This window comes from Hyperolius riggenbachi, unplaced genomic scaffold (assembly GCF_040937935.1).
Source record: "Hyperolius riggenbachi isolate aHypRig1 unplaced genomic scaffold, aHypRig1.pri scaffold_211, whole genome shotgun sequence".
NCBI lineage: Eukaryota > Metazoa > Chordata > Amphibia > Anura > Hyperoliidae > Hyperolius > Hyperolius riggenbachi.
In genome coordinates, this window is record NW_027152422.1 from 164,424 (window position 1) to 188,743 (window position 24,320).

Below are 24,320 nucleotides of genomic sequence, written 5' to 3' on the forward strand. Positions count from 1 at the left end.
GGAACTATACTAGCTAAACTGGGCACTTTACTAGCTATACTGGGGCACTATACTGGCTATACTGGGGCACTATACTGGCTATACTGGGGCACTCTACAAGCTATACTGGGGCACTCTACAAGCTATACTGGGGCACTCTACTAGCTATACTGGGGCACTCTACTAGCTATACTGGGGCACTCTACTAGCTATACTGGGGCACTCTACTAGCTATACTGGGGCACTCTACTAGCTATACTGGGGCACTCTACTAGCTATACTGGGGCACTCTACTAGCTATACTGGGGCACTCTACTAGCTATACTGGGGCACTCTACTAGCTATACTGGGGCACTCTACTAGCTATACTGGGGCACTCTACTAGCTATACTGGGGCACTCTACTAGCTATACTGGGGCACTCTACTAGCTATACTGGGGCACTCTACTAGCTATACTGGGGCACTCTACTAGCTATACTGGGGCACTCTACTAGCTATACTGGGGCACTCTACTAGCTATACTGGGGCACTCTACTAGCTATACTGGGGCACTCTACTAGCTATACTGGGGCACTCTACTAGCTATACTGGGGCACTCTACTAGCTATACTGGGGCACTCTACTAGCTATACTGGGGCACTCTACTAGCTATACTGGGGCACTCTACTAGCTATACTAGGCACTATACTAGCTATACTGGGGCACTACCTACCTACACTGGGCACTATACTGGCTAAACTGGGCACTATACTAGCTATACTGGGGCACTACCTACCTATACTGGGCACTATACTGGCTAAACTGGGCACTATACTAGCTATACTGGGGCACTACCTACCCATACTGGGCACTATACTAGCTATACTGGGACACACTGGGGGGATTACGCGGCCTGCACCAATCCAGCATTTCCTACCCCCGGCTTATATGGGGGTCAATCATTTTCCCCTGTTTTTTCATGGAAAAGTTGGGGGGTCGGCTTATATGCGGGTCGGCTTACATGCGAGTATATACGGTATTATGCCCTCAGGTTGCAGTTTAAATTATATGCTGAAAACTATCTGCCTCCACATCATAAGGGAAGAAACATAATATGCATAGAGATGGTCATTGTCTACGAGAATTCATGGAGGCATGTGAGCATGTGATCAGTTTGGTCAGGTGATAGATATGTAAGTGTCTGCTTTGCTAGTCATGATCATGTACTAAAGCAGGATGTGATCACAGCAAATAAGAGCTTTGCAAATCTATCAGCTGATCAAACAACTTGCATGATTCTCCACAAGTTCTCCTAAACCCGATCATCACTAAGGCCAGCTTCCGACTGTAAACTGGGCCGCACCGCCAAAAACAGGCTTTCAGGGATTACCACGTTAGTATGCGGTAATCCCATTCTAGCTGAGATCCAAACCGGAAGTGATGCTCGCTTGCGATCAATTCCCGTTTCAGAAATATGGAACTGCGCGGAAGCGTATTGTAAAATACACCTCCGTGCATGCGCGCCGCAATATCGCAATGCCAACATTTTTTAGCAAATCCTGTGTTGCCATAGGCTTACATGACTTCCGGTCCGACACAGATTGCAGCGCAGTAACAAAGGTATGTCCGCATGTGAGGGCATTCCGGAGCTGCAAACCCAATGTGGGGAGTGTGAACTACCCCATAGACTTTCATTAGGCTGCGTTGACTTCTGGTCAATTTACCACACCGCACTAATGGGAAACGGCCCTAAATATGCATTAGTAAGTTTGAAGTACGACTTATTCTTGCAGAATAGTGAAATACAAATGTGACTTACCTGCACAACATAACCAGAGAGGCACTTGAAGTTAGGCGGCTGTGGCTTCCCATCTATTAGTACCTCACCTGAAAGGCCGTGAGGATCTTTTCGTGCGGCGAGAACATCTAGCAGCCTGCAGGGGATACAGCAAACTAGTGTTTTTGCTCTCTCTGAATTTTCTTTAGTAAACACAGGACAATCTATACATTACTTATGTTTTAAGGCAGTTATACATGGGTCGATTATGGCCTGATATGCAAGGCTGTTCGATCCCCATCTAATTAGATATCAGTTGGGTAGTGATTGATTTCTACATCACACAGGAAAATTTAATTTTATTAGATTTCAGTAGAAATCTATCTTGTTTCAATGGAACTGCAGGCATTGCAGTGCCATGGCTATGGACCATTGATCACCCTGTTTCTGTTTGACCCCTCCTCACACAGAGAATTTACAAAATGTCTGATCTGTCTGAATAATCATATATATATATATATATATATATATTTTTTTTTTTTTTTGTAAAGACAAAGTTACACTGAATAATCATGTTTATTTTGCCCAAAATCAAAAGTGAATCACTCATATAAGTTTAGGGCAATTGAGGGCAGTCTAAGTAATCAAATCGGCTGTAAATCAGTCAGCAAAATTTACTACGTTTTTTTTTTTTACTTGCAGCAGCTATACATGGATTCTGAACAGCCTTAGATATACTGTACAGCGAGTTCTCATTTATCAAGTGCTTAATAATTTATAGTAAATGTATGTATGTATGTATGTATGTATGTATGTATGTATGTACGTATGTATGTGTGTATGTAGTTCAAACATAGGGCTGATCTTTCACATTATTTTACATTTCAGGGGTTAAGCAGGATTGAATCTGGGGAAAAGCAGCAATACACAAGGCACAGAGATCTTGGCTAGCACGGCTTTAAGCTAGTCATACACTAGAAGATCAGGTGAACCACTGGTATCTTCCAGACACTTGAGTGCTTCCCTAGTCTTTCACCTTACTCAACTCCATGTTAAATCAGGTTCTTGCAAAATAATGATCTGATCACACTGCTGCTGCCACTAGCAGTGTACTGCTCAATATATAGTGCAAAGCTATGAATGATGTAACCCTCCCGTCATAGCAGTAACATGGAGTCTGGGCAGGGTCTCTCTATGTGTGGGCTTTTGTTTTCATTTTAGCATTAAATGACCTTTATAGCGTTTTATTATCTGCATACAAATGCTTCTTAACAATGGTTATACTTTTCTTTATACCAAACCAACACCTTCTTTGGTGCTGTGCAGAGTATTAAACAGGTAATAGTGGGGAACCTAAATCTATTGTTCAAAGATAGTACAACTGAAACATCCAGCAACACAAGAACAAAATACATAGATAGTTCATGTGTGGGATAAACACATCCAGCAATAATTACCACAGAAATGAGAAAAATTAGGAAAAGAACCTTGACCATGCTAGCTTACATTCTATAATGTTGTAATAGTCATGAATGTTACTTACGATGACTTGCCACTTCCTGTTGGTCCTAAAATTGCATTCAGCCCAGGGCCCATGATTCCACTGGAAATATTGAAAAATATTTTTTTGTAATTTTTACACATTTTGATAAAGAGCAATATACCTTTTAGAAATAAAATAAAACAAATGTAATAGTTTAGTTTCACACCAACATTAAACGCCAGCATTTCTCTATTGCTCCCATCATAGAGGGAATGTCAGGTAAACAAACGACAACTTATTTTTTTGACTGCGTTCACACTGACATGTTCAGCTGGCATTTTCTCATGTCTGGCAGGCAGTGTGTGCTGCATAATTTCACAAGTCAATTACGGTACTGAAATGACAGTAGGGCAACCAAATTCCTCCCATCAGATTTATCCATTTGCATGGTGATGGTGATTTTTCTGCAGGGAACTGTAAACATTTATCTTGTATTTATATAGTGTTGAAATCTTCCACAGCGCTTTACATAGTCTTATCACTTGCTGTCCCCTCAGCCGGGCTCGCAATGCAATTCCAACCATAGGCATATCTCCATCACAGAGGTGCATACACACATACCGTATATAATTACTGAAGCCCACAGGAATCTCTTGGGCAACAGTTTGGAGCCAAGTTCTGCACAGACACATTCTATTGCTATGAGTGAGAAGTAGGGCCAGCGGCACGGTGCACGACAGAGCGGGAGGGGCTAGTAGGAGAACACTAGCCTCAGATGAGATGTTCTGCCACTTGGAGGGATGGTGAAGCAGCGCGAGCAGTGGGCATAGGAGCGGCTTGCCCATTAGCTTTGGCCATAGTCGGGAGTAAGAATACTTGTGTGTAGCGTTCGCGAGCTGCAGGCCTGATTATCGGCTGAGGTGGTCATTATCAGCTGCCACAGCCGACTTTAGTCGTGTATGTGTACGTAGCTCAACTGTCCCTCAGTGGAGGTTCTAACTTTACTTCTGTTACTTCCATGATGATAGTTATTAGGCAATCAAATATACAGTGCTGCCCATAATTATTCATTCCCCTGGCAAATTTTTAAAGTTACTTTTATTAAACCAGCAAGTATTTTTTTTATGGAAAATGACATAGGTGTCTCCCAAAAGATAATAAGACAATGTACAAAAGGCATTATTGTGAAAAAAAACATTTCTCAGTTTTTATTTAAATTTGAGCAAAAAAAGTGTCTAGTCCAAAATTATTCATACCCTTCACAAACTGTCACAGTCTGTGGGAAAATCCAAAGTTCTTTACCATTCCAAATAGTCCAAGCTGTACCAAAGCATCCTAATTACCCTAATAAATTGGGAACAACTGTTGTAATCAATTCAACAGGTGAAAAACTCTCTGCAGTTGGTTTGTGGACAGTCATAGCTAAAGACAAAGGAGCTCAGTGAGGACTTGTAGCTGCGCATTGTGGCTGTTCACAAGTCCGGAAAGAGCTACAAGGCCATTTCTAAATGTTTTCCAGTTCCAGTGGCTACAGTGCAAAGTATTAATAAAATTTACAAGATGTTCTGCACTGTGGAAAATCTCGGAGGACATGGTCGGAAGCAAAAAGTGACCTCTGTGCTGGCCAGGAGGATAGTGAGAGAGGTGAGAAAGAATCCAAGGATCACCACCAAGGCCATCCTGGTGAATCTGGGCTCTGCTGGTGGCAATGTCTCAAGGCAGACAATCCAACAGACACTGAACACTGCTGGGTTCCACTGATGCAGAACAAGGTCGACACTACTTCTACAGATAAGACACACCAAAGCTTGCTTGGCCTTTGCAAATGCTCATCTGGACCAAGAAGAAGACTTCCGGTCTTCTGTAAATCAAAAATTGAATTGTTTGGTCACAATGATATTTCCTTCATTTGGCATGAAAAGGAGAAGCCTTTAACCTAAAGAACACTATCCCCAATGTCAAACATGGTGATAGGAACCTAATGCATTGGGGTTGTTTTTTCAGCCAATGGACCAGGGAACCTAATCACAGTAAACGGCACCATGAAATACGAGGAATATGGCCCAGTGCACACCGAGCGGTTTTTGGAGCGATCCGCCGGCCGCATCCGCCTATAAAAACGCTTGTCTAATGTATTGCAATGGGATGGTGCACACCGGCGGTTTGCGGTTTTTGCCAAGCCACAAACGCGCCTCCTGCTGCGCGTTTGCGGATTTCTGAAGCGTTTCGTCCTCAAAGTATAGGAAAAACGCAAACCGCTCTGAAAAACGCTACTTCAGAGCGGTTTGCCAGGCATTTTTGTTACAGTAGCTGTTCAGTAACAGCTTTTACTGTAACAATATGTGTAATCTGCTACACAAAAACGCACCCAAAACCGCTAGGTATGTTTAGAAAACCTCTCTAAACATACCTAGAAATCGCTCTGAAATCAGCTCCCAAAACCGCTAGCGTATTGCGGATCTGCTAGCGGTTTTGGTGTGCACTGGGCCTACATGAGGATTCTCAACGACAACATTAGGTAGTCTGCAGAGAAACTTGACCACCAATGGACAGTTCAGCGTGACTATGACCCAAAATACACAGCAAAAGTGGTGAAGAAATGGTTAGCAGACAACAACATTAACGTTTGGGGGTGGCCCAGCCAGAGTCCTGACTTGAATCCAATTGAGAATCTGTGGAGGGAGCTAAAGATCAGAGTGATGGCAAAAAGACCCTTCAACCTGAAAGATACAGTTGATGCTCCATCTGGCATTTCAAAACATGATGCCACCCAAAAAAAAAATGATAAAAAAAAATAAAAGCATTCTACCTCTAAAGAGAACCTGAACTGAAAATTAAAAGGTGAAAAACATAAACCGGTCATACTTACCTCCCTCGCAGTCTACTCATCAATCTCTTTCTGCTCTCTTGCGTCCTGTTTGTCAACCATGATCAATTGAATTCTCCGTCCTCCATTTTGAAAATGGTCATTACCCCATAACAGCTTCCTGGTCAGCTCACTGTTAAACTGTAATATCGCCCACTTGAGCCATAGGGAAACATGGACATTACCTTGCACATTCAGTTGTAACTGACAGCAGCTGATATATAACTGACAGCAACTGGTCTATTTAAGTTCTGACAAAATACTGTCAGAACTGGAAGGGATCACTGTAAGAAGAAAATGGGGAGCTTCTGAGAGGAACTGACGGCGAGGTAAGTATATAATATTCATTTGCAGCTGCATCATATGTTTATTTTAAATAATTTTACTCAGTTCAGGTTCCCTTTAAGGCTACTTATACACTAGATTGATTATGGTGCATATCCACAGAAATGGGATTGCGCCTCAAAAGTCGTACAGTGCAGGATACAGTCCATAGACTTATGCTTGAAGGTTCTGCACTACATGCGTTGCCCAGTAATGCACTGCAGGCAGTGTGTAGTTCTGTTATTATTATTATTATTATTTAGTATTTATATAGCGCCGACATATTACGCAGCGCTGTACAGAGAATATAGTCTTGTCACTAACTGTCCCTCAGAGGAGCTCACAATCTAATCCCTACCATAGTCATACGTTTATGTATGCATGTATCTTATTTATTGTAGTCTAGGGCCAATTTTAGGGAGAAGCCAATTAACCTATCTGTATGTTTTTGGGATGTGGGAGGAAACCGGAGTGCCCGGAGGAAACCCACGCAGACACGGGGAGAACATACAAACTCCTTGCAGATAGTGCCCCGGCTGGGATTCGAACCGGGGACCCAGCGCTGCAAGGCGAGAGCGCTAACCACTACGCCTGTTGGGACTCATCACACCACACAACAGCCAGTGTGAATGGCCCCACTGAAATATAGTTGCATGGTGTTGGAATGCGATTTACTATCCATTATGCCGTGACATCAACGCAATGGACATATTGAAAAAAAAAGAGATCTGAAAGAATGCTAAGAAAATTCTGCTAGACTGGACTTGCATCCAAAAGTTCATGAAGAAAGATTCAGGAAATAAATTGTGGCCACAAATCACCCAGAAAGCATTTCCCACAGGCCAACTGTTACCATCTGTAGATGTAGGATATAGGTAACAGGATTTGTGGGCCATAGTCTGGCAATATTTGACCAGCCGTGAGGGAAAATGGGGTGAGCACAATTTACACCTCAGGCCACATTTCATTCTAGAAACAGCTGGACAAAAGGTTAAGTTGATGCTGTTGAATACTTTGTATAACCACTTCAGCACTTTCACTACCTTGAGTATCCTCTATACTAAAACTCTACTGTCTCTGCGTCCCGTGTCCCTGTGTGTGTCCCACATGCGCTCTGCGCATGTGCAGGGATGCAGAGACATTGAGGGAGAGCGACGCGCGGCAAGCGATGACGGGCAAAGAGGCGGTCGGCCAGCGTGCTAGGGTGGGCGTGCGCGCGCCGTGGAAATGTGCGTGCGTGGCGGGCGCATGCGCAGTGACAGACCTAGCCTGTTTTTAAATGGGCTTAGGTCCACTAGTAATATATAATAAGCATTGGCCTCAATTCACTAAGCTTATCTCCTGTCTTTAATAACGTTTCTATAGTTATCACCATGGGGATGAGGCATGTAGTATTCAGGAAACATTTTACCTCAGGCAAACCTAATGTTAACTCTTCTGTCTAAGTTAACTCTTCAATTTAAAATACCTCCAGAATTCTAAAGTTAATTGACAGGCTGTTAATTAACTGCGTGTGAAATTAACTACAGAGGAGGTAACTTAAAGGGAAGGTTCAGGGACTGTTTCAAAAAAAAATCCACTTACCTGGGGCTTCCTCCAGCCCGTGGCAGGCAGGAGGTGCGCTCGGCGCCGCTCCGCAGGCTGCCGGTGGTCTCCGGTGGCCGACCCGACCTGGCCAGGCCGGCGGCCAGGTCGGGCTCCTTCCGCGTTCCAAAATGCGCCTCACGGCGGCGCGCTGACGTCATCGGACGTCCTCCGGGCTTTACTGCGCAGGCTCAGAACTACTGAGCCTGCGCAGTAAAGCCCGGAGGACGACCGATGACGTCAGCGCGCCGCCGTGAGGCGCATTTTGGAACGCGGAAGGAGCCCGACCTGGCCGCCGGCCTGGCCAGGTCGGGTCGGCCACCGGAGACCACCGGCAGCCTGCGGAGCGGCGCCGAGCGCACCTCCTGCCTGCCAAGGGCTGGAGGAAGCCCCAGGTAAGTGGATTTTTTTTTTTTTGAAACAGTCCCTGAACCTTCCCTTTAAGGAATGAAGAGATAAGAGAACTCTCTCACTGCATGGTGGCAAGTTTTCTCTTGCCTTATCTCCAGCATAATCTTAGTGAATTGAGGCCATTGTCTAGCTGCAGGGCAAGCTATTAAAGTGGACCTGAACCCAGAACTTCCTCTCTGCTCTAAAAGATACGCAGCAGCATAATAACTTTTAAAGAAAAACATTCCTTTGTACAACTGATACAAATCCTGCAATAAATCTGCATTTTTTCTACTGCCTGCTTTCATAGAAGCAGACATATTGTTAACATCCTATGTTTACCAATTAGCTTCTCTGCTGTGGCAGTCAGCAGACAGGTGAGAGATCAAATTACAACTTGTAATTAGCCAGATAGGGGGGTATTAGATAGGCTAAACTCTCTAAATATATACAGGGTGCATTTCTTTCTGTTTTCCTGTGCAAGAGTTCAGGTCCACTTTAACATGGCAGTCATTACCAAGGTCAAGCTAAGTTCTGTCATCATCATTTTATTCACGGTTATATAATATATATGCACAGAAAACGGGACTACATGCCCAAGCAGATAACATCTGTGATAAGGCACCTCTTACCTAGCTACCCATATTTACTAATGAGTAACTTCTCCTCTGCATTTAATCAATATACGGTATATGTATATTATGTCTTCACTGTCAGGCATTCATATAATAGTTCGGTAAAACAGGACAGAAGAATGTGTTGGTTGTTAGTGCTTGTATCTATTTACTATTCAAGAGGGAACAGAGAGCAACAAAGCCTCCTTAACCACTTAAGGACCAGGGGATTTTGCACTGATCGGTGCTGCGTGGGCTCTACAGCCCGCAGCACCAATCAGGAATGTGGCAGGGCGATCAGACTTCCCCCCTTTTTTCCCCACTAGGGAGATGTCCTGCAGGGGGGGGTCTGATCGCCGCCGGCTACTACTGATTTGCGGGGGGGGGCTCCTCAAAGCCCCCCTCCGCAGCGTTTTCTGGGCTCCCCGGCTTTCCCTCCCTCTACCTTTTTTCCTGAGCGGCGCAGGACGGAATTCCGTCCTGCGCCTGATAGGATAGGCTTCTGCCTATCAGATGACGGCGATCCCCTGCCAATCAGAGGCCGGGGATCGCCGATCTACGTCACGGCGCTGCTGCGCAGCAACGCCGTGTGATGTAAACAGCGGGGATTTCTTCCCCAGATGTTTACATTATGCGTGCGAGCCGCGATCGGCGGCTCGCACACTGTTCACGGAGGCAGTCTCCGTGAACTAGCATGGAAAGGCCGCTCGATCGAGCGGCCGTTTCCATGCTATACCACTAACAACCCGCCGACGCCTATCGGCGTTAGGCGGTCATTAAGTGGTTAAAATGCCAACCTTATTTCACACTAACATTTTTTCTGGAACGGACCTTTAACTAGTAAGAGGTAGCCAGTTAACAGTGTAGACAGAAAATTCTTGTAGACTGGTATGGTGCCTGCCCAGAAGGTCATTTAATTTGGGTAGCCCAGAGCAATAAATATTAAAAATCATGCATGCAATGTAATGTACTCCCAGAGCAGAAATTTAGACTAATTAGTAGCAGTAGGGAATTGTACTGAGTTAGCCATCAGTAAAAGCAAGAAGTTATGAATCAGGATGATACCATTTATTGGCTAACTTAAAAGAATAAGAGTGAAGCTTTTCAGCTGTATAGCCTTCGTCGGGCTTCAAATTAATGAGATGAGATGTGTTTTAGCTGTTCGGATTCATTTTTACAGCTTGCATGTCCTAGTGAGTTATTTGCTGATTAAAAAAAAGGAACCTACAAAAATATGCTTGGTCATGTTTAGTGCACGGCTTACTTGTGTATTTGACTAACAATGTTGAAATTATAAAGTTAAATATGCCAAATGTCACAAAAATACACAAATTCAGAGAATGACTCTGCAAAAATGTTGTACCATTCAGCATGACTGGTCATATTTGCTGAAACTAAAGTCCATCCCAAAATTTCCCTTTCAAACTCTTGCAACAGAGTACATTTTGTAAACAGATGTGTTCATGAAGCCCCTATCTTCAGCATCACCAGCAGGGATCAAGCAGTGTCAGGGACAAGACAGAAGTGACATACAGAACTAAACAAATCTTAGATAAGCCAACCACACACATAAATAGGAGATCAATACAGGAATATATTTCATGTGATTGTAATGTACAGTATATGCGCATTTGTACAGGGTCAACTCTCAGTCTACAGCAAGGACTAGAAAAAACATTTATCAACTCTTAATTCAAGGAAACCTGAACTAAAATCAGTATTTATACATACCTGGGGCTTGTTTCCAGCCCCCAAGAGTTTTTCTCACCTCACAGTTCCTTTGAACTCCACCCTACATCATGTTGTTGCCACTCTTAAAATGTGGCATCAGGACTTAGACTTCCTCATAGCTCCCATAGCTATGTGGAAGGAATAAGAATATACTCCATATACTAAAAGATAAGCCTACTTTTTGTTACCAAAAATGAGGCCCAGAAGTGTGTGTGGGGTAGCTTGAGTCATGTGTCAGGGACCCCATAAAGTGCAATGGAAGCATGCTTGTGTCCATAGTTACCTCACCTCTCCTGGTAGCCATTTTCCTGCTTCCTTTGCAGCAGCACTCTATGCCAGAGGTCCAGGCTTCACAGTGGTTACAGCCATGAGCAGGAGCCAAACTCTCACAGTACTGCCAAAGTTGTGAATAAAGGGGAATTTACAGAGTGTCCTAGGTAGCGGCGGTGGTCTTGAGGAGGACCTAAGAAGCCTCTTCTTTGGTTAGTAACCAGTGATGAGCAAAAAATGCAAAAAAAAATTTCACCGAAAAAGCAAAATTTTCGTTTCGACAGGCGAATTTTCGATCTAATATTTACACGTGTATTTTCGTCTAATGACCGCGACTTTCGCGGTAAATTGCAAAGCCCCCTTACAAGCTAGAATCACAATTAGCACAGTATGTTAAGGAGAACAGTGGGTATAAGTGGGAAAAATAATTTTTTAAAAAGACCTTATAGTTTTGGAGAAAATCAATTTTAAAGTTAGGATAGGAAAAAAAGTATACATTTATGTTATTGTTTTTTGTTAAACGCCTCAATATACATAGTGATTTGAATTTAAAAAAAAATGATTTTATCAAGTGCACGTGTCAGTATTTATTACAGAGGCAGAGGGGAGCAGCAGCTCGGTCAGAGTGACCGTGACCATCAACCCCATAAGTCTAGTGGCTGGGTGGTGTAATGGTTAAGGGCTTAGCCTCTGATGCAGGAGACCAGGGTTCGAATCTCGGCTCTGCCTGTTCAGTAAGCCAGCACCTATTTCAGTAGGAGACCTTAGGCAAGTCTCCCTAACACTGCTACTGCCTATAGAGCTCTGAGTCCGCCAGGAGAAAAGTGCGCTATAAATGTTATTTGTCTTGTTTGTCTATAAGTCAGGAGAAGCAGGCAGTGTACATATCCCATAAAACAAATAAACAAAAAAAACAAACAAACTTCGGAACATCGGCTTGGACACGGCGACCATGCTTAAAGGACAACTGTAGTGGGGGAAATGGAGGCTGCCAAATGTATTTCATTTAAAACAAAACCAGTTGCTTGGCAGCCCTGCTGGTCTGTTTGGCTGCAGTAGTGTCTGAATCACACTAGAAACATGCATGCAGCTAATCTTGTCAGATCTGAAAATAATGTCAGAAACACCTGATCTGCTGCATGCGTGTTCAGGGTCTATGGCTAAAAGTATTAGAGGCAGAGGATCAGCAAGATAGCCAGGCAACTGGTATTGCTTAAAAGGAAATAAACATGGCAGCCTCCATATACCTCTCAATATAGTTGTCCTTTAAAGGACAATATGGTACATGTTACATACATATTACACGGTACATGTTACATACATGTTACACGGTACATGTTACATACATACATACATGGTACACGGTACATGTTACATACATACATACATACATGTTACATGCATACATACATGGTACACGGTAAATGTTACATACATACATGTTACATACATACATACATACATGTTACATGCATACATGGTACACGGTACATGTTACATACATAAATGTTACATATATACATGCATGTTACATACATGTTACTTGTTACATGTTACATACATATGTGTTACATGTTATATACATACCAGTTGCCTGGCTATCTTGCTAATCCTCTGCCTCTAATACTTTTACCATAGACACGAAACAAGCATGCTGCAGATCAGGTGTTTGACATTATTGTCAGATCTGACAAGATTAGCTGCATGCATGTTTCTGGTGTGATTCAGAACCTACTGCAGCCAAACTGACCAGCAGGACTGCGAAGCAACTGGCTTCGTTTTAAAAGAAATACATTTGGCAGCCTCCATATACCTCACTACAGTTCTCTTTAAAAAAAGACTTGTTTTAGAATACAACTATAATCTAGCCTGCTGTAGCTTGTATCTGTGTAGATTTTCAAACCACAAACACACAATAGACTTCAAAATAAATGAGCAGTAGCTAGCTAAGCTCTCTACTCCTATCACATTCACTAACTCTTCCCAAGAGAGGCTAGTGTGTCAGACAGAGCTCGTATTATACTCAGGGGGCTGTCTGTTGTCTGATTGGTTGTAGTTATATGGTTCCTGGGTCAATTGTGCTGCTAAGAATCATGGGAGGCCTAATATGGGGAGAGAAGACATTACTTCCTATCAATTTCGATTTTTCAGGCTAAGCACATGTCGAATATAACAGATATTTTTGAAATTTCGCACGTCCCCTTTAAATTTCGCTACTGGTCGAAAACGCAAATATTTTTGAAGATTTTCACGAAAATTCGGTGAATTCGAAAACTGGATTTTTGATGTGAAAATGACTTGGTCGAAAATTCGCAAGCAACACTGTTAGTAACTCACCTTTTCTTTTTAACTTTACATCCGCCTCGGGTTCATTAAGTAATTAGAGGTATGTTTATACTCCCCTCACATAAGGTATACTGTGTTGTTGTTGTTGCTGTTAACAGGTTTGACCGCATATATAAATTCCATATGCAGAAACAAATTGTTCAAACCTGACAATATCTTCATATGTTAATAGTACTTTTGAAACAAAAATGGAAATGTAGGCATTTTAGATCACATTCTGTCAGTTTTCAGATGTATTTTATTGTAGTTCAGGGTGAATAGCCTATTCAGTGGGATTTCAAGCGGCATTTTTCTTGTACAGTAGCTATGTCCATGGACTGCTGGCACCTTCTGCTCAGAGGTGATGCCATTCAGCCCCACTAATGTAGGTGACATGGGTAACTATTGTGTTATCATCCTAGACTAGCATGAAAAGAATGCAATAGAGGGCAGTTTCAAATTCTGCATTGGGGCCCAGAAGTCTGGGCTATGGGGGAAGTAGTGGGTTGCAGCAAACTGAGAGAAAGGGGAAGTGGTTAGGCAATCAGGCTGGAACCTCAGGATTGATAATGGCCAGGTGGTAGATGTGAAGAGGCTGCAGTACCATGGGCTGTAATGGCATGGAGACCTACAGCTCACAGACAGACCATAATGGCTTTAAGCCAAATACAAAACAATGAAATACAATTTAAAGCCATGCTCTCTAGTAGCCAATTGTTTTTATATAAATGGTGTGTTAATTATGACATATGCCTTAACTGTTTATTGGTAAAATTCAAATTATAACAACTTCTAAAAAATAGCTTGTACTCTTGCAAAAATGTTAAAAATAAATTATCCCAAAAAGCGTACATTTTCCTTTTTAAAAAGTAAATATATGTGGCATCGACCTACAATGTACTATCTTTACTGAGGGCTGGTGCACACCGAGCGGCTTTTTCAGCGTTTCTGCAGCCGCTTGCGGCTGTGGATCCGCTTGGTCAATGTATCTCAATGGGGTGGTGCACACCAAAGCAGGAGGCGTTTTGCAGAAACGAATCCTCCCGGGGTGAGGCATTTTTTGGATTTCAGATGCGTTTCTGCCTCAATGTTAAGTATAGGAAAAACGCAAACCGCTCTGAAAAACGCCTGTTTAGAGCGGTTTTGCCGGTGTTTCTGTTACAGAAGCTGTTCTGTAACAGCTTTACTGTAACAATATATGAAATCTACTACACCAAAACCGCTACACAAAACCGCAAAACGCTAGCTGAAACGCTACAGAAAAATAAGAAAAAGCGTTTCAAAATCTGCTAGCATTTTGCGGATCTGCTAGCGGGTTTTGGTGCGCACCAGGCCGTACAACAGGTTAAAAAGACCTAAGAACCTGGAGATACACAGAATTGATTCTACTGGTTATCTCTCAGCACTCAGTGTGTGTCCACCCAGCAACATGCTTGTGTAACCTGCACCATTAAAGTAATACAACAAGAACTGTCAACAGCTTATAAATCATCAGCCAGATGTCATCACAGTTTTGATCTGTTTATCGACCGGCAGAACAGTATGCAGCAAAAGCCAAAGGCTTATGAGACTACAAGACAGGGCGTTTTTTTCTGACTATTTGAACTTGGTTTTCAGCTATGCTTAGACAATAGCTGACAGCAGCCCAATCCAACTATTTGTAGTTAAAAAAGTGTCGCTAGGTGAAATTTGCCTTCTTAAAACAGAAGGAAATTTGCAATAATTCAGCTATAAGTGAACATTGGTGGTTACCCACAATGCTCCACTACTGAATATGCAAATTATCCCTTTATGCCCTTCTAAGCAAAGCAAGCATCCAGAACCGCTGGTGTATAGCAAGCCTATAGCTTTAAATATTACACAGCCACATCAACCCCACATGTACACACTCATGCTAGTCTAAACTCAGCAAAGATGGGCCTAACTGGCCACATGTGCTGAGAATCCATGAAACTTTAAAAACTTTCCCCAGGGGGTCTTAGTAGTTACACCCCTGGCACTCAACATATTTTCTTGTTTCTAAACTGTGCAAGAAAATGGCAAGACTACAGAAAGAGCCTGCTGTGCATGTTTCAAAAATCTGAAATACACAATGGACAAAGCAGATGTGATTACAGGGTGGAATAAATCCTTGTACAGTGGATTGCAAAAGTATTCGGCCCCCTTGAAGTTTTTCACATTTTGTCAGATTACTGCCACAAACATGCATCAATTTTATTGGAATTCCACGTGAAAGACCAATACAAAGTGGTGTACATGTGGAACGAAAATCATACGATTCCAAGCATTTTTTTTTTACAAATCAATAACTGCAAAGTGGGGTGTGCGTAATTATTCAGCCCCCTGAGTCAATACTTTGTAGAACCACCTTTTGCTGCAATTACAGCTGCCAGTCTTTTAGGGTATGTCTCTACCAGCTTTGCACATCTAGTGACTGAAATCCTTGCCCATTCTTCTTTGCAAAACAGCTCCAGCTCAGTCAGATTAGATGGACAGCGTTTGTGAACAGCAGTTTTCAGATCTTGCCACAGATTCTCAATTGGATTTAGATCTGGACTTTGACTGGGCCATTCTAACACATAGATAGGTTTTGTTTTAAACCATTCCATTGTTGCTCTGGCTTTATGTTTAGGGTTGTTGTCCTGCTGGAAGGTGAACCTCCACCCCAGTCTCAAGTCTTTTGAAGTCTCCAAGTGGGTTTTCTTCCAAGTTTGCCCTGTATTTGGCTCCATCCATCTTCCAATCTACTCTGACCAGCTTCCCTGTCCCTGCTGAAGAGTTGCACCCCCCGAGCATGATGCTGCCACCACCATATTTGACAGTGTGGATGGTGTGTTCAGAGTGATGTGCAGTGTTAGTTTTCTGCCACACATAGTGTTTTGCATTTTGGCCAAAAAGTTCCATTTTGGTCTCATCTGACCAGAGCACCTTCTTCCACATGGTTGCTGTGTCCCCCACATGGCTTGTGGCAAACTGCAAACAGGACTTCTTATGCTTTTCTGTTAACAATGGCTTTCTTCTTTCCACTCTTCCATAAAGGCCAACTTTGTACAGTGCATGACTAATAGTTGTCCTATGGACAGATTCCCCCACCTGAGCTGTAGATCTCTGCAGCTCGTCCAGAGTCACCATAGGCCTCTTGACTGCATTTCTGATCAGCGCTCTCCTTGTTCGGCCTGTGAGTTTAGGTGGATGGCCTTGTCTTGGTAGGTTTACAGTTGTGCCATACTCCTTCCATTTCTGAATGATCACTTGAACATTGCTCCGTGGCATGTTCAAGGCTTTGGAAATCTTTATTTAGCCTAAGCCTGCTTTAAATTTCTCAATAACTTGATCCCTGACCTGTCTGGAGTGTTATTTGGACTTCACGGTGTTGTTGCTCCCAATATTCTCTTAGACAACCTCTGAGCAGCTGTATTTGTACTGGCATTAGATTACACACAGGTGCACTCTAGTCATTAGCACTCATCAGGCAATATCTATAGGCAACTGACTGCACTCAGACCAAAGGGGGCCGAATAATTATGCACACCCCACTTTGCAGTTATTTATTTGTAAAAAATGTTTGGAACCATGTATGATTTTCGTTCCACTTCTGACATGTACACCACTTTGTATTGGTCTTTCACATGGAATTCCAATAAAATTGATTCATGTTTGTGGCAGTAATATGACAAAATGTGGAAAACTTCAAGGGGGCCGAATACTTTTGCAACCCACTCTACATTAATTGCAGCTATATTTATGCAAATCTGACTATTCCGTGGCATCACTGGGATACTTACATGGTGTGATTGTGGTGCGAATGAGAAAGTATGTTAAGCCAGCATTGGATAGTGTTCTCCCAGATCAGGGGACATACAGCTTTTTTATGTTAATACTTTTACTGTCTGGTGTTTCAGAGTTTGTACTAGTTCTTTCCTATGCACCAAACAAGTGGTTATTAATGGCATATTTGTATTACTAAGGCCTAGATTATATAGATTTTTTTTAAATGCCTGGAAAAGTGCATCCAGCATTTGTGATCAAGTCCCATACAGTGAAGCACACAGTCAATGAAAGTTGGCAGAAATTGAACACTGTTACCAAGTGGTGGATCAATCTTAACCCTCCTGGCGGTTTATTAAAATCCGCCAGGGGGCAGCAAAGCAGTTTAAAAAAAAAAAAAATTCCATGTAGCGAGACAAGGTCTCGCTACATGATAGCCGCTGCTCAGCGGCATCCCCCCAGCCCCTCCGGCGATCAGGAGATCCCGTTCAAAGAACGGGATCTCCTGGAGGGCTTCCCCCGTTGCCATGGCGACGGGCGGGATGACGTCACCGACATCGTGACGTCAAAGGGGACTCCGATCCACCCCACAGCGCTGCCTGGCACGGATTGGCCAGGCAGCGCACGGGGTCTGGGGGGGGGGGGGCGGCTGCGGCGCGACTGATAGCGGCGGCGACCGCATTGCACACGCAGCTAGCAAAGTGCTAGCTGCGTGTAGCAAAAAAAAATTATGCAAATCGGCCCAGCGGGGCCTGAGCGGTGCCTTCAGGCGGCATAGCTTTCCGCCAGGAAGGTTAAAGTCTAGTAACCACTTCCCTCACCTATACAGTTCCCGAGTGTCTAGTGGTCCCCCCCACGCATTCCTAAAAAGTTATATGGTGCCCATTGGCCCCCTCCCTCTCTACAGTTCCCTGGTGTATAGTGGTCCTCCCTCACACCCCTAAACAGTTCTCTGGTTTCTAGTGCTACAGATAAAAGTATTATCATAAAAAAAATGCTTTCCTCTAAATCATTAAGCACAGTAAAAAATATGATTGAAGCTGACTCATATACCATTGCCGGCTTCAGGACAAAATTATCAGATGTATTCCTAGAGAAGTGATTAGTGAGAAGATAAAAGGACAAAGTCCCCCCCCCCCCCCCCCCCACAAACAGCAGGAATGTTTATGCCTTGTTTACATAGTGTATACACCACCAGCACAATCTGATAGTTCTGGCCTGCTTAAGATTATAAATTAAATTTGAGGACAATAACAGTTTGATGGGATTTCATTTAAATTCATTTGATTAGCCATTCAGTCCCTACAAAAAAAATGAATGAATTTAACTGTTTTTTCTTATATTCCGTTGATGCTCAATCATGCATTTGTATTACTGTAAAACAATATATTACATTTTCCATATTATATAGGAACATGAACATTTAGAGTCGACAATGCAAACATATTAAACAGGTGTTACAGTAAATTTGACAAGTGAAATCCAAGAAAAAAATCTCAAGTGTAGTGTTTGGAATGAGTTAACGGACTGATCTCTAATGTAAGGAAGCTGCCCGTTTTCCTGTCAGGGCCTCCCTGGGTTAGCAGGATGTTGAATCTCCGCCATTCTATATACTCCGTGTATAACGTTTGAAGAAAACACCATCTTTAAAAGAATCTGGACTAACACAATGTGACAGGGAAATGACAAAGTTCATCTCTCTAGAGTGAACACGTTGCAAGGGCAGGGCTGGACCGCATAAACACCTTTGTAGTGTATTGTTAGTCTGACTGTACACAGCACAGCAAGGAACTAGTTGTAAAGAAAACTACTTTTACAGTCCTGGCCAAAAGTTTTGAGACTGTCAAAAATATTGGAAATTAGAAAAGTTGGTGCTTACATTTTTATAATAGCAATTTGCATATACTTACTCCAGAATGTTATGAAGAGTGTTCGGATGAATTGCAAAGTCCTTCTTTGCCATGAAACTTAACTGAATCCCAAAAAAACCTTTCCACTGCATTTCATTGCGGTCATTGCAGGCCTGCTGAGACCATTTCAATAATGGTCTTGTTAACTCAGGTGAGAATGTTGACGAGCACAAGGCTGGAGATCATTATGTCAGGCTGATTGGGTTAGAATGGCAGACTTGACATGTTAAAAGGAGGGGATGCTTGAAATCTTCCATTGTTAACCATAGTGACCAGCAAAAAAACGCATGCAGCCATCATTGTGTTGCATAAAAATGGCTTCACAGGCAAGGATATTGTGGGTACTAAGATTGCACCTCAATCAACAATTTATAGGATCATCAAGAACTTCAAGGAAAGAGGTTCAATTCGTTAAGAAGGCTTCAGGGCGTCCAAGAAAGTCCAGCAAACGACAGGATCGTCTCCTAAAGAGGATTCAGGTGCGGGATCGGAGTGCAACCAGTGCAAAGGTTGCTCAGGAAAGGCAGCAGGCAGGTGTGAGCGCATCTGCACGCACAGTGAGGCGAAGACTTTTGGAAGATGGCCTGAAGTCAATAAGGGCAGCAAAGAAGCCAATTCTCTCCCCAAAAAAAACATCAGGGACAGATTGATCTTCTGCAGAAAGTATGGTGAATGGACTGCTGAGGACTGGGGCAAGGTCATATTCTCTGATGAAGCCCCTTTCCGATTGTTTGGGGCATCTGGAAAAAGGCTTGTCAGGAGAAGAAAAGGTGAGCGCTACCATCAGTCTTGTGTCATGCCAACAGTAAAGCATCCTGAGACCATTCATGTGTGGGGTTGCTTCTCATCTAAGGGAGTGGGCTCACTCACAATTTTGCCCAAAAAAACCCCACAGCCATGAATAAAGAATGGTACCAAAACATCCTCCAACAGCAACTTCTTCCAACAACAGGTTGGTGAAGAACAATGCATCTTCCAGCACGATGGAGCACCGTGTCATACGGCAAAAGTGATAACTAAGTGGCTCGGGGACCAAAACGTTGAAATTTTGGGTCCATGGCCTGGAACCTCCCCAGATCTAAATGCAATTGAAAACTTGTGGTCATTCCTCAAGAGGCGGGTGGACAAACAAAAAACAACTAATTCTGAGAAACTCAAAGAATTGATTATGAAAGAATGGGTTGCTATTAGTCAGGATTTGGCCCAGAAGTTGATTGAGAGCATGCCCAGTCGAATGGCAGAGGTCCTGAAAAAGGGCCAACACTGCAAATACTGACTCTTTGCATAAATTTCATGTAATTGTTAATAAAAGCTTTTGAAAAGTATGAAGTGCTTATAATTATATTTCAGTACATCACAAACAACTGAAACAAAGATCTAAAAGCAGTTTAGCAGCAAACTTTGTGACAACTAATATTTTTGACAGTCTCAAAACTTTTGGCCAGGACAGTACATTGCACCCATAACCAGAAGTTGTTCTGATCAAAAATGCATGTTCCTACAACTGATCTAGCTTGCCTAAAATTTTCTGCTAGCTCAAATCTGACTGATAATTCTCAATTCATTTCTAAAGGTGGGCACTAATGATACAATTTGCCAGATGATCGCTTACAAACGATACTTTGTATGAACAACCGGAAATGATCGACAAAAATCTAACCAATCCGATCTGATTGACAGAAAAATCTGATCGGGCTGGTTAGGAGATTTTTGTTCATTAGTGGTCCCAAACGATCATTTCTAATTGTTGCTGCGAAGAATCGTTCGCAAACGATCGTTCGGCAATGTGTATTGTTAGTGGCGACATTAAGGCAAACTCAAATAGGATTGTAAACAAGAACAAGCATCTCCATGTGCTTGTGGTCTTTGCAGATGGCCATACATCAAGCGATTTTGTTTACCAAACGACCAAGAGACAGATCTCTCTCCAATTAGATTAGATCAGAGAGAGATCTGTTGGTGGCCATAAACCACAAGCCAATTCCTAATCAATTTCAGCAAGGAATCTTTCGGAAATTGGCTTAGTGAGGCTGCCTAGCCTAGCTGCCCCTGCACATGTACTCCTCGTGCAACATGTTGGTATGAGGAGCGAATGAGGAAGAAGAGTGTGGAGACAGCGAAGGACACCGGACAGGCATGTATTAATGCGCAGGCACCGGGAAGGATCACATCTACATTTGGGGGAGGGGGACGGACATGGCCAGGGTTTTCTGTAACGTTCCTGATTATTGCACATAGATACCATGGCACATCCAATCAAGCCTGTCAGCCTGAGATTTACCAGCATGTCCGATTGTTACATGCAACTTATTTTGGCCCAAAATTGGTCAAACTGTTGAACGAGCATGCTCTTGGCGGCACCAATTTTCATCAGAAGTGATAAATCTGATGGTTGATGAGCTGCCAAGTCTACTGAAGTATAGCCACCTTAAGACAGTACAAAACCAAACAGTGGATGAGCTCAACTCTGATAAGTCTAGCAAGTGAACAATGAGGTTAACTTCATGTATACTCCACATTTATTGTATTTTTGTGTATAAACACAAAAAGCAACACAAGCAAGTTATTCAAGAAATGCCACATTTTGGTATTAATTGGAAATACCCTTTTCTCTTATTTCTTGAAAGCAGCACACCTGCCTACCTACGGTGAAGAAGAAGACATAAAATGTCCGCAAAAAAAAAAAAAAAAAAAAAAAAGGACCGTGCTTAGCAAACCTGAGCAATGTGATTATCCTGAAATTGCACCACATGGGTAACACAAGTTACCGGCGCAAAAAACATTTGTTCAGTGGGTTAAATTGTGCCACTTTCGGAGAAAAAAAATTGCAGGTAAGCACAAAATGTGTCATTGCTTTTTGTTCCTCAGCAACACACCCTGATGGTGGCCATACATAGTACAATTTTTTCATCCAATCTTACCATTTTTATGTAATATAAGGGAACTGCCTAAATTATCCTTTCAATATATTCATTTAATTTACCCTTATACTACATAGAAATGGTAAGATTGGATGAAAAAAAGTGTACCACGTATGGCCACCATTAGAAAGACTGCAAAGATATCAAACAGGAGGGTTAAAAGCAGCATTAATATCTTCTGTACCAAAGTTAAAAGTGTTTGCATCAAATATATCTAAACGATAAAGCTTGAAAAGAACCCAAGATGAACCTTGGGCCAAAAATCAAATACTTGCCCAAGGAGAGGAAAGCCTCTGGACCCTCCATAGGCCTCCCACATCGTCGTTCTGAACTCTGCCACTGCCTGGGACCCTCCTGCACATTGCCACCACACTTCTTTCAGGCATGATGCAATCGAGCAACTCCGACTTACTGCGCAGACATGACTGTTATCACACAGTATGGCTGCATTCATGCCTGCAGAGGAGCATGGCCCCAAGCCCTGATTCCTTTGGGAGGGGGTGCACATTCAGCAATGGTGGACGGCATGGAAAGCCTCTACACAGGATCCAGAGGCTTTCCCCTTTCTAGGTAAGTATTTAACTTTTCTGTTTCAAAATTTGTATTGTTTTTTTCAATTTTCAAAAGAGAGAAAGATATAATATAATATACAATAGAAATTGTACAAAGATTAAAATATTTAACAATGTAGGCACTTACAGAAGGACTACAAGGTGAATGTAGGAACACTTGAGTCACGCCAATGGCTTCTCACTCAATATATAAAGATTTAAATTATTAGGGATCCTATACTCAAAAGAATGCGCCTACTGTAGGCGGATATTGAACAACAAGATCCGAGGGTCAACGAAAGAAGACAGATGGAAGGAAGAAAAGTCAGAAAAGAGAAAAAGAGAGAAGGAAAGAGGAAAAAGAAGAAGACAGGAAGTCTGATTCCACTAAAGTCATGCTATAAACAATTTGGTACAATAAATTAACTTAGGCCCATGTACAATTTCCAAGGATCCCCTATCTTGTGGTATTTGTCCAACTTATCTAATATACCCGCCAGATGTTCCTGAATCATAAAGGCCGTCACTCTTTGTTTAACTTCTTCAAATGACACAAATTGGGTTTTCCAAGCTCGTGCTATTGTTTGAGTCACTGCAGCAAAGATAAAATGAGCTAATGCCCTTTGTGATTTATTTAAGGTGTCCATTTTGTCATATAGTAAGACTATCCAACGGTCTTTTGGAATTGTTTTTTGGAACATGGAATGGAGCAATCTGAAGACCCTTGACCATAGTCTCGAGAGCATGGTGCAAGACCAGAATACATGGGGTAAGTATTTAACTTTTGACTCGAGATTTGTTTTAAGTACATTTTAACAAAAGTAGAGCTCTAAGGTAATGAACAAACTTGCTGGAATCATGCGCACGGAAAAACACTGCACTGACTATTAGGCCTGGTGCACACCAAAAACCGCTAGCAGATCCGCAGAGCGGTTTGCGTTTTTCCTATACTTAACATTGAGGCAGAAACGCATCCGCAAACCAAAATCTGCAGCAGCCCGGGAGTATGCGGTTCTGCAAAACGCCTCCCGCTCTGGTGTGCACCAGCCCATTGAAATACATTACCCTAGCGGATTCGCACCCGCAAGCGGATCGCAAACCGCAGCCGAACAGCTCTGGTGTGCACTAGGCCTTATAGTGGATGGCCCACTCAGGATTTGAACGTTGTGCGCATCCTACAACAGACAGCTTCTTGCTGTCTGCTTTTTTTCCGTCATGATGCGCGTGTTCTTAATCACAATGAAGATGTTCCATTTACTTATTCTTAGGGTTTTGAAAGTAGACAACACAATGTCCTGAGGCCTTTGGTAAGACCTTTGAAGGAATTTTAATTGACACTTTAGATTCAGAGCCAGGTGAATATGGCTCATTAATTCTCATGGTTTGAGCAACCTTCTGGATGTCATGAATAGAATCAGGAAAATCATTTTTAAACAATGACCAGGTGCCAAGTTGAAAAACCTACAAATTGATGCAGATTCAAAGCCATGAGGAATATTTAAATCAGGAAGTCATCCTCAGGACGTTATTATTATTATTATTATTTATTTATAAAGCGCCAACATATTCTGTGGCGCTGTACAATGTAAGAAAACAAACAAGGGATACATAATGATACAGACAATGAAATACATCAAATATGAACACTGATACAAGATACAGCACTGCTGATTACAATTTGATTTAACATGATGACTAAAATGTATAAATGTCTAACAGTGTGCAAGCAATTAAATTAATAACATTCCATGACACAAAAGGGTGTATGTTAGGTATGTTAAGTACCTAAAGTCTCTTTCTCCACCTGTCAGCTGGGACTGGATGCTTGATAGCTCATAGTAACGGGC

The 24,320-nt window shown here is 42.5% G+C and overlaps 1 protein-coding gene across 1 annotated transcript in view; it reads right to left on the reverse strand.

Annotated features, from left to right (window-relative positions):
- The window catches only part of LOC137543817 (broad substrate specificity ATP-binding cassette transporter ABCG2-like), a 104,296-nt gene that overhangs the window by 61,900 nt on the left and 18,076 nt on the right, over positions 1 to 24,320 (reverse strand). Inside the window, exons 3-4 of the mRNA XM_068264903.1 lie at positions 3,280 to 3,339; positions 1,779 to 1,893 (exon numbers count right to left, since the gene is read on the reverse strand). Of these exons, the coding sequence (XP_068121004.1) occupies positions 1,779 to 1,893; positions 3,280 to 3,339 (175 nt within the window). The remainder of the gene's footprint in view (positions 1 to 1,778; positions 1,894 to 3,279; positions 3,340 to 24,320) is intronic.